The 11054-nt window shown below is 51.6% G+C and overlaps 1 protein-coding gene across 8 annotated transcripts in view; it reads right to left on the bottom strand.

The window, feature by feature from the left end:
- Nucleotides 1-2028: 2028 nt before the first annotated feature.
- Nucleotides 2029-11054, bottom strand: part of MAST4 (microtubule associated serine/threonine kinase family member 4) — a 464303-nt gene continuing 455277 nt past the window's right edge. For all 8 annotated transcript variants that reach the window (XM_014549223.1, XM_005857968.2, XM_005857963.2 and 5 more), the window contains 3 exons: nt 10823-10959; nt 8656-8837; nt 2029-8336 (listed from right to left, as the gene is read on the bottom strand). In XM_014549223.1, the coding sequence (XP_014404709.1) occupies nt 4450-8336; nt 8656-8837; nt 10823-10959 (4206 nt within the window). In that variant the 3' untranslated portion in view covers nt 2029-4449. The remainder of the gene's footprint in view (nt 8337-8655; nt 8838-10822; nt 10960-11054) is intronic.

Here is an 11054-nt window from a genome sequence, read left to right as displayed (position 1 = left end):
GCTTTACAATTAATCAACTTTTTGTAAAGCTGTGTGGGGCAACAAAGAGTAACCAAATGCAACAGATCTTTCTCTTCCCACATCTGAGCAGACTTGACTGGCATGTAACGAAGCGTTCAGGGAACTGCAGTCTTGGGAGCAAATCCCCTTTTGGAAGTGCTTGCCTGCATCCACATATTGGAATTGACAGCCCGCCGCCAGCCCGTGACGTTAGGAAACAACGCTCTTGTCTTTTGGAACATGCGGTGTCGGGATCCGTGAGATGTCTTCCTCTGAGGGCTGGTGCTGACGACTCCAGGCTAGAGTTGAAGGGCCATAGAACTTGAATCTGGGCCACACTGACTGACATTCAAACAGCAATGAAACTGAGATTCAACAAAGCTGTGGTCATAATATAGAAGGTGTGTTCAGTATTAACTGGGGTTAGAGGTAGAATAAAAGAGGAAGGGCACAAAATGACTGTGTGGAGGAATGAATTAAAAAGGGGGGAGGAAATGAAAGACATCTGTAATAGTGTCAACAATTAAAAAAACATACGGCAGGAGGGAAGTTAAATTTGAGAACTGTCTTACCACTAAGTTCCTTAGTAAGTTCAGCAGGTCTATACTTAAGGAAGCATATTTCTGCAGTTAATACAGTGACACTTTTTTATGTTACATTTGTGAACTGAAAATCCTAGATGGGAAATTGCCTACTGATTAATTTAGAATTAATAAAGGAGCCTATTACCTAGAACGAATAGCTTCCTTGGCTCATGATTTCCCACCAATCATCACATTCGTAATTTTGCACCAAAAATTCAGTTGCTGAATTTTTTTCAGCCTGTAAAAAAGATGAAGTGGCGTACCTCATTCCCAGAGGTCCCTGGATCTGAATTAAATTACATGACATCTGGTAATGCTTATAAAGGTCAAGAGCTTTTGGACCAGAAAAAATCTAGATTCTAACCCAACCTCTTTACAGGCTGTACGTTAAGAAATTACATAGCCTGTCTGGGTCTGTTTCCTCACCTGTAAAATGGGGTGCCACCACCATCTGGTCTGAGGATTGTGTTTGGGCTCAAATGAGATGGTTGATGAAAAGCATCTATCTTGCCCAGGACTAAGCACATATATATTATTTTGCCCAGAACTAAGCACATATATATTAGACATTTTATATATATATATGTATATATATATATATATATATATATGATGTCTAACATATCCTATGTAATAAAGATGGAATATGCAAATTGACTGTCACTTCACAACAAAGATGACAGCGCCCACAGCCAATAAGGAGGGAATATGAAAATTAATGCACAAAGATGGCGGCGGCCAGCCCGGAATGAAGGCGGGAGACGGCGGCCAGAGTGAAGGCCCGGGTCCTGGGTGCCGGAGGGAAACCGGTGCCAGCAGCCAGGGGAAGGAAGGCCTATTCTTGCACGAATCTTTGTGCAATGGGCCTCTTGCAATATATATAATTCTATCATCTATCTATCTATTATAGGTAGACAATAAGCGTTGGGTTGCTTCTATCCTTCCTGATGGCTTCAATAGTTTTTAATTATGAGGAGACAGGAGGGAAGAAAAGGAAAGATGAGAGGACAAATGGTGATTGATGGAGCAAGGTTCTGGGAGACTCGAGGGAGGTGGTGTCACTGAGAAAGGACACCTTTTCCTGAGACCGTAGGGAGATGGTGAGTGTGGCAGCTGAAAAGTTTTGCAGGCAAGGAAGAAGGTTGTTAGAAAACAGGAAGGAGTTAAAGGAGACTTAATCTTGAAGAATGAATGGAACATGTTTGTGTAAGTTAAAAAAAAATTGGCAAACCTTTCCGCTCAACAGAGCAATCTGCAAAAACCCATGATTTCCATAATATAGTTATATTCACTAACATTTTAGAGATAGTATGTATGTGTGTCTATGCAAAAAACACACACCTTATTAGCCATTATCTTTTCATGCTAAATTTTTATTTCAATGTTATGCGACCGCATAAGTATAAATATTTCAATATACAACAATTAGGACATCCATAGGGAATTTCTTAGAGAAAATAAGACTGCAAACACTTTATTGCACAGATCCTAACAAACGTTAAGCTGGTAAATCTATCGTTGGGAGCACTACTGAGGGGCACGTCTTACAATCACAGGAAATGGACCAGAGGGAACACAGGAGGGTTTCTACCAGCTGACCGGAGAGGTTACCAACAACAGACAGTTATCACGTGAACGCAACCTTAGTACTCTTTACTCATCCAAAATGCAAAAACGTATTTGGCAAAAATGATAATATACTATACAAAATATACATAGATATGTCGTTTGTAAACAAGCACCTAGCTGTGCTTTAAAGGAAACTGGACAGTTAAGAAGCAACGGCTGTAAACCATGAACTGCCTCCCCGAAAGCCCTGTCTTGATGTCTGAGTGCAGAAGCCTTGGGTTATGACAACCAACAAACACAGATATGAATTATAAATGTTGAGACCACTTTTGAAACCCACTTAAGTTCTTATAAAATATTTGTTTCTTCTACAACTGATGGGGAATGGCTAAAACTACATGGGAAAAGATAGGGGCAAGAAGACTTCCTACTCTTTTTTTTTTTTTTCCTTTTGTCATTGCCAACTCATTTTACAGTGAAGGACAACCAAGTTAGTTAAATTATGCCTTTGTTTTTGGAGTGGAGTTTACGGCCCCGATAAATGATTTACAATCCACAGGGCCATAGGATGATGCTGTGCTTAGATGAAGAATTTTATAGCCTAAAGATACTAAGACATCCCCGAGGGGGCTTGGGTGCTGAGTTAGTATTCATTGGTAATTTTTTTTTCCTCTTACAAAAACAAAGCAAACATTCCTGCTATAGATCCCAAGCATCTTATAAATACTTATCTGTGTATATTTTCTCTTAGTACTTAGTGCCTTAGTACTTATGTCAGCAAGCGACATCTTACAATACAATACAAACCACCAGGAAAACTGCAATGGAAAACAAACAGAAAAACCCCTTCAGCACTAAAATGATTGGACAACTTCTACATATTCCATGGTATACAAAATTTAAATAAGGCTTAGCAAAAGTAAAAAGGACAGTCACATTCAAGCACCAAAATAGCTCCAACAGGTCTTTTTGTTACAAAAATGCTGCTCTTTATTAAAACAGTCTTTTATTTTTGCATACAAATAAAGAGATCATGTTATGAAATGTATGGAGCTACTCGATGCATCCGAAATGAATGTGAAACCCAGGAACTTGCTAAAAACAGCAAGCTTCATCTACAACATAAGGCCCCAGCTATGTATTAAAAGGTATCTTGATGTCCTGATTAATTCTTAATATATATGCTGTGATGCCAAAATCTACCCCCACCCCCTTTCCCGTCCAAAAGCAAATTTAAAACCTCTTCCAATGCCTGATGCTCAACCGAGTAAAACTCAACCTAAGTCCTGGCAGAGTTGCGTGCAGCCAGTAATGTTCCTTTTTGTCTGAGAGCAGAGCTGGTGCAGGACTACAAAACGTGTGCTTCTTAGACTAGCGACTCACAGCAGAAAGGCCTGAGTTTAAGAGCATGAGCAGGAGAAAATGCAGGAGAACAGACATCAAGATCATGTGTGTTTATAGACCCCGCTCCCCCTGGGGTGAAGACCCGACACACACAGCCACAGACGAGGACGGCTGGCCTTCAGACAGGCGGACCCGGGCGCGAAATGCCCACTAGGATGACCGTGAAACGAACGTGGCTACCTCCACGGTCTGGCCCTTCCTGATGGAGGAGGGTTCTAAATGCAGCAATTAGAGAACTTCTTGCTTTGGATCTGGAAACACGGGCAGCCAGATACAGTCCTATCAACATCTCTGGTTACAAATGCACATAAAAACTCACAAGCTACGGTGGGTAGGGCTTTCTTGCATCTTTACCTCTACTTAGGGTGTTTTAACTTAGGAACATGTAGTCTTGAAACAGTCTCTCAAACCACAGACAAACACATGTGGTGGATGCGTGTATATACACGAACATGGGTGGATCTCTACTTTCACATACATCGGTTTTAACCTTTTGCTTCATTACTACATCACGATAAGTGGTAAAGCAAAAATCTTATTTTTTCTTTTTTAAAAGAAAAACTGTCATAAATGACACGATCAGCAGCAAGGTACAGACTCTACATCCCAAACCCAACACATGGCCAGATATTTACAGAGAAAATCCTTTCCTCAACAACCCTCGGCTGTGAAGGTGTTTATTGTTTCTTGCACAAACACTATCTGGTAACAGCTTTACCGGTGACCACGGGGCAGGCATTTGGAAGAAGGTCCCTTTCTTTCCACCTTCTCTCCCTCTCCCCTCCTTCGGCAAGACTCCAGGCTCGGCCTGCAATGCTCCCACAGTGCTGGTTTTGAAAGGTAGTCAGGACTCAGTGACCCATTCCGGGAGGGTCCCCCAGGGCCTGCCCCCTTAAGAGGCCTTTTTGTGAGGGCTGCTCCGCAAACCCTCTTTCCCCCGCCTCTGCCGGACCACGGAGTCCTTCTCGGAAGAAGGGGCGACGGGGCGGTCTGTGCCGGGCGCGGGGGACGGCTTGGTCACCTCTCTGCCCGCGTTCTGTTTCCTGGTCTGAGGCTGGGCCGGGGCAGGCTCTCTCTCTTTGGTTTCTCCTGGGGGGGCAGTTACTGAGAGGGCCCTGTCCCGGGGCCCGGCACCCCACGCCGTGGTTGGGTTGGGGTGCTGTAACTCCACCGTGATGGAGGAGCTCCTGAAGGAGGGCAGGGAGTCGCTCTTTGTCATGTGGCTCCCGCCATTGCCCCCAGAGGGGGGTTTCCTCTGGTCCCTGCTGCTGGGGGCTGTGGGCTCGGCCGTGGCCCCGCTGGCCTTGGCCGAGGCGGGGTCGCTGCTGGCCGCGGGGGCCTCGCGAGCGCCTGGCCTGGCCTCGGGAAAGCTGGAGGAGGTGCTCAGACACTTCTCCGGGAGGGCAGTGGGCCGGAAGGAACTCTGCCCGATGGCCGAGGGCGACCGCTTCATGCCGCTGGGCTTGCCTGCCTCGGGTGGTGGCTTCTGGGCACTGAGCCCTCTCCCCTTGGGGTCTGGCAGGCCCTTCCCCGCGGCCCCTGCCGGCCTCTCCGTGCCTCTCAGCCTGGCCTCGCCCTGTGCCAGGGGCAGGCTGGCCTCCAGCTTCCTGCCGTCCGTTGGACCATAAAGTGCTTCCATGCATTTCTTCCCTTCAGACTTCCTGTCTGCGGTGGCGGCCAGGGGACTAGGGCTCTTGTCTGTCTGTCTGCACGGCGGGGGGCCGTCTCTCACAGTGGGTGGTTTGGGGTGCTTTGGAGACAGGTTTAGCTTTTCACTGACAGTGGGAAGTTTCTGGTCTACAGACTCGCTGACCCCGGGGTGTCCTTGCCGTGGCGGATGCACGGGCCTCTCCAGCGCCTCCGGGGCACGCCCGCCTTCAGTGGGCTTCAGCTTGGTGTCCAGGGGACCCGCTTTGGGGGGCAGTGAGCCTGAGGGCCCACTTCCTCCCTGGCCGATCACATGGCTGGCTGTGTTCTGGGAACCTGGGAGGGCAGGGTACACATTCGACACGCCCTTACTGCTGCCCTTCCCGTCTCGGCTGGGGCCGCTGGGGGAGCTGGGGCCGCTGAGGGGCTGTGTGCCAGGCTCTCTGGCCACCGCAGCCCCCATGCCCAGCCTCTGGGAGGCGAGGGGCCGGTCTGGGTGCTTGGACTTTGCAGGGCTCGGGTCAGGGGCAGGCCCGGGCTTGTGGCTGCTTTCACCATGCACAGCAGCGGGCCTGGGCGGGTCTGGGAGGCCCAGGCTGGGCTCTGCAGCCCAGGGCTTGCTGCCCAGCTCTCTGCCTGAGGAGGGGCTGGGTGCGCCACAAGGCTGCCGAGCCGGGCTGGGCAGGTCCTTGGCGATGGGTGGGGGCTGAGAGCCGCTGCTGAGCCACTGCTGCAGCTGTTCTTTCCTCTCTGGTTCCCATGGATCGTCTCTCTGCAAAGAAGGGAAACTGCGGAGCTTGTCACTCTTCCCACCTTCTGGAGGCTGCAGAGACTGCCTGGCAGGAGGGGCTTGTGATGTGGGTTCCGGGCCGCTCCTTCCCTTGCCCAGCTCCCGCTCACAAGGCGTCCCCGTCCCCACGGGGTGCAAAGAGGGGTCCTCTCTGGCCAGTGGCCTCACCTCCTCTCGGCCATCCCTGTGGCTTGGTTTCCCACAAGGCCCCCGGGCTTTCTCCGTGGCCAGGGTCTGTGTGTGGACATCTGAGCGGGCTCCTCCCACAGAAGGGAGATTTCTGTTGTCACTGGTTTTAGCAGCTTGTGGAGGACTCGGCTCCATGGAGGGCTCTCTGCGGACGGCGGCCCTTGCAGCCTGCGGCTCTGTTCTGGCTGTGGAAGGGCCCCTCTCTGTCGGTTCCCTCCCACTCGGCTTCTCCCGTGAGGGGACACCTTCGGGTGGGGGCGGGCCCGGTGCCCTGGATGGGTCGGCACCACGCAGGGTCTGCCCCAGCGCGGGCAGGCATTTCGTGTTGGAGCTGGGATCTTGGCGTTTGCTGGGCCCGCCCTCTCTCCGCTGGGGATCATTTTCCATGTCTGACGCGGGGCTCCTGGTGGCCTGGGAAACGTTCTTGTCCTGCTTCAGCGCTGGGTCAGGCTGGGGAGCCGATGGTGAATTCTGGAGACCCCGGCTGGGTGGCAGGAACCGAGGCTCGAGCAGGTAGGACTTGTTCACCTTGAAGCCAGCAGGGGAGGACTCCCTCTGACCAGCAGCATCTCCCTTCCTCCCATCGCTGGGAAGGGCGGGCGGCGCACCGGGCCCCAGGGCACTGCCTGGGCCAGGGCCGGGACTCTGCATGGGTTCGGGGGAAGGCAGCTCAATCTTGGAGGCCTGAGGTCCAGACAGGAGAGCAATGTCCAACGTGCCCTCGATTGGCTTCAGGCAGGACACAGACCTACCTTCCAGCTTGTACTCAGAAGGGCTTTTCCGGGCAGGGGGCTCGGGAGCCACCGGGCCCGGCTTCTCTGCCCCACCGTCCACCCGGCCGGCCAAGGCCTTGAGAGGGACGAACACCACGCCGCCCATCGGAGCTGCATGGGCGCTGCTGCTGAACACCCGGCTCTCGGAGGCCGGCGCCTCCTGCTGCCCGCCCGTGGGCCGGACCGCGTTCCCGGGCAGGCACTCATGGGCACTGGAGGTCATCTTGGGCTTGAGCACGAGACAGAGGTTGTCATCTTTGTCTTCGAGGGACACTTTCTTGCGGAGGTAATCCATGCTGGCCAGCTTGCTGTCTAACTTTTCACATCGGAGACACTCCTTGGCCTGGGGAGCCTTCTCCACAGCGTCCCCCCTCCCGGAGGCGGACCTGTCGGGGGAGGGACAGGGGCTGTCTTGAAGGGTGCTGGGTGCAGAGGCTGGTTTGCCCTCGCAGGTGCCCTGGCTGTGGTCCGCGGGGGCCTGGCCCCGGCCCGCTGCCGCCCCGGCCGAGGCGCTGGCCGGCTTGTGGAGCGCACCCTTCAGCAGGCCGCCCGGGGCCGGGGCCTCCTGCCCGGCTGCTTTGTTCTCAAAATGACTGGACCTTTCCAACGTCTTTGGGTACATTTTCTTCTCCCGCTCCTCTAGCCTCACCGCAGAGTGGTTTTCCGAGTCACTCCCGAGGGGGTGAGACTTCGGATGGGGTTCAGGTTTCTCGGGGAAGCCGTCTGGTTTCTTCACCACCACCTTGACCTTCAGCTTCTCTCGGTCCAGGTCGTCCACGGACTCCTGCCGGCCCAGCTTCCGGGAGGCGGGGCGCTTCAGGCAGCCCTGCTCCACGGGCCTGGCCCGGCTGAGGGCAGGCGTGTCGCACGCGGTCTCCTCCAGGCTCTGCAGGGTCACTTCCCGCTGGGAGGGCTCCCGCTGCACCTCCTCCTGGGTCACCTCCAGGCTGTGCTTTCGGGAGCACAGGTGCTTCTTGTCGCTGCCGTAGGCCGGGGAGAGCTTCTCCTCAGACTGCACGCGCTTGAGCAGCGGGGACCGCGGCGGCTCGGCGCTCTTGGGCCTCACGATGTGTCTGACGATGGTGGGAGGGGAGTGCATTTTGCTGGGAAAGGCTTGCACGATCTTGGCATTGCCCAGGGGGGGTCCCAGCAGAGGGGACGGGGACCGCTGCGGGGAGGTGGGCTGTGGAGTTGGAGACGGGGTCCGGGCCAGCGGGGAGAGCGGGATGTTGCCAGCGGACTTACGCCTTCCGGACCGGTAGCGCTGTCCGCTGAGTTTGGGGGCCAGACCGTGGAGCGTGCTGGGCCGGATGTGTCCTGACCCTGCTGGGGAGTTGGGGGCACTAGAACTTGGGGAGCTGCTCTGCGAGGAGTTAGTACCTGGGGGTAGAAAACAGAATGCTGTGAGCAACAGCCACCTTCTCTCCCCTTCCCACCCTCCAGCCCAAACTGCTTCAGGCAGAGGTCAGGCCAAGGTCAGCAAGCTGTCAGCATCCAACTCTAATGAATGAACACTTTTTGGATAAACTTCCCTACACTAAGTTTTAACCCAACACTTCCTATCTTATTTTAATGGTCCGAAGAGCCCTATCTAATGACCTCCAGGCAGGAATAATCCTCAGGGGTTTCGGGATTTAAGATGGTGACTTTGACCTCCTCTCAACTCTCCCTTGCTGTCCTGGCCAGGAGACTCACTCACCAGATGGGAAGTCGGGGGTGGAGCGGTAGCTGGGCGTGGGAGATCGGGGAGACAGGCTGTGAGTGGGGGACCCCGGGAGGCTCTCCCCCGAAGACAGTGATCGGTTCAAGCAGGAGAAACTTCGGCTGGTGTGGAGTAGAGGAGAAGGCTGCTTCGCTAGTTTTTTGAAAAGGGATCTCCTCCTAGAGTGAAAACAAGAGAAAATGGATCAGATTCCCTGTCCAGAGCCGCTCCTGCCTCCGCACAATTCCTGCGTTCCAGTCACACCTCTGTGCCGGAGGCGTGATATGATGGCAGATCCTATTAAAGAGTAGGATCCCACTGTTCTATTAAAAATGTTTGGATGACTTAGAAAGGAAGATAACACACTATGGAAGCTCTCTGAATTCCAAACTCTTTAAGACGAGCTGGGGAAATACATTAAGTATATATCCATTTATTTATTGTCAGGTTTATGAGGAGGGTGTTCTTTGCCTGAAGGCTTCTGAGTATGTGCCCCCAGATGCTGACACACTTTCACTAAGAGATAATACCCAGTAAACCTCTGGAGGAAAAACCATCTCGGATATAAGATTCTTTAGTGGTGACACACTGGGCAGAGGCTTTATCTGTGAGGGGCTGTTCTGGGCTTATCCCGCTGTGGGCTCCTGACTATTCCTAATGACAGTGCAGGCTGTCCATTTCCATAGACACGTGGGAAAGGTGAACTGAAGCTTATCCTATCAGCAGGGCAGCAGCCGCCTCGCTGCAGCAGAAGCAAATGTGTACTCAGTGCTCAACAAGCACAGCCTCGAGCGAGCAGAAGGGGCAGCCTCCCGCGGCTCAGAGGTGCAGGCGGCTGCGCAGGGCTCCTTCACCCTCCCGCAAGCCCGACCCACCCCTCGGAGCGTAAGCAAGAAGGGCAAACACTGCTACCCCTGGAACAGCGTGCTCTATATGACTCACAGCACAAACGAAATAGAAGGCACACATCAAAAAGGGAGCATCTCAGAATGTATGTGTTGTGCTGTATGCGTGTGTAATTTTAACAAAAGTAATGAGGGCACGTGGGTTAAAAAGCCAAACCATTTTATAAACTTACAGTGAAAAATAACCACCCCCATCCTCTGCCTTCTTTTGCCCCCTCTCCAGAGACGAGGAGTGCGTCTTCGCCCATCTCATCAGTCTGCACATTGCTAAGCAGTGAGCTTACATTACTTTTTAGTTTTTCCGTCTCAGAAAGTATCTGCTGCTGTCCTACCACAGAAGATGAGAACTAACCTCTTCTGCAACCCCCTTCCACCTTCTGACCAAATACACTTCCCCTTTTTTATTCCCCTCAACAGATAAAAAAAATTTTTTTGGTTAAAAAAAAAGGCTGGTGTTTTCTTTGTTGTAAGTATTGTTCACAGCTGGGCCATGGGAAGCTTAATTCTATTTCCTTTCTTGTACAGCTTTGTCTTTCCAGGGGTTGATGAGCATCCCTTTTACATTTGCCTTTTCCTCCTACATTTCTATCACAAAAAACCCCCTGACTATGATCAGACACATCAGATTCAAGAGGGGAAGGGAGGGCTGCTGCAGCATCCTGCAGGGAGCACATCCCAACAGCTGCCTGGCAAGAAACGCCCCCGCCAGGGACGCCTGCCGCATCTTGCACGCAGCACAGAGAGGTACCCACGACGCCTCCCAGACAGCCCACAGTAGCTTGGCCAGACTTCCAGTCAGTAAGACAAAGCCCTTTTATTTCTAGGCTTATTTGGATGCTCTTAAGATGCAGTTATTTCCGAATATCTGGCATTTAAGAAATACCAGCCATTTTTTCGATAGTGCAAAGGACATTATTAAATGTAGATTTAATGTTAAGAACTGCTTGAGGGTCCAGTTCCTCAAATCCAACCCACATGGAATGAAGTCTAGAGGCTTTGGAAACACCCAAGGGCTTTTCACAGCTCTTACATGCGAGATAAAGCAACCTGAATCACAACGGTTAGGTTTACAACATAGCTACATAAACCTTCCCACTATGAAAAATAATGCTATTACGAATATGAACTTTCATGTATAACTATATGTGAACCACAGCATAAAAATCGCTCATCTATAGCATTTAAATTAGGTAGGGAGTAACTCTCCTCCCACATGGGTATCCACTGAACTCCCAAAGAATAACACTGCTTGAACTAACCGTTCTAGACTCTCTTTCTTCTTAGATTTCTTGCTCCGCCTCACCATCCGGCTCTTATAGCTGTTTCTCCTGGCTGGTCCCGTTTTGATTGATGTGTTTTCAAATGGGGTCGTAGTGATTGATACCTTATTCCCACTCTATAAAAAAAAAAGAGATGGTATTAAAGGGAAATGCTGTAATAAAACAAGATGAGAACAGAGATAGGAGGCTCAAACACAAAGATACATAAGGA

This window comes from Myotis brandtii, unplaced genomic scaffold, assembly GCF_000412655.1.
Source record: "Myotis brandtii unplaced genomic scaffold, ASM41265v1 scaffold115, whole genome shotgun sequence".
Taxonomy (NCBI): domain Eukaryota; kingdom Metazoa; phylum Chordata; class Mammalia; order Chiroptera; family Vespertilionidae; genus Myotis; species Myotis brandtii.
Note: the sequence above shows the minus strand (reverse complement) of the source record. Positions and strands in the feature narration are given on the sequence as shown.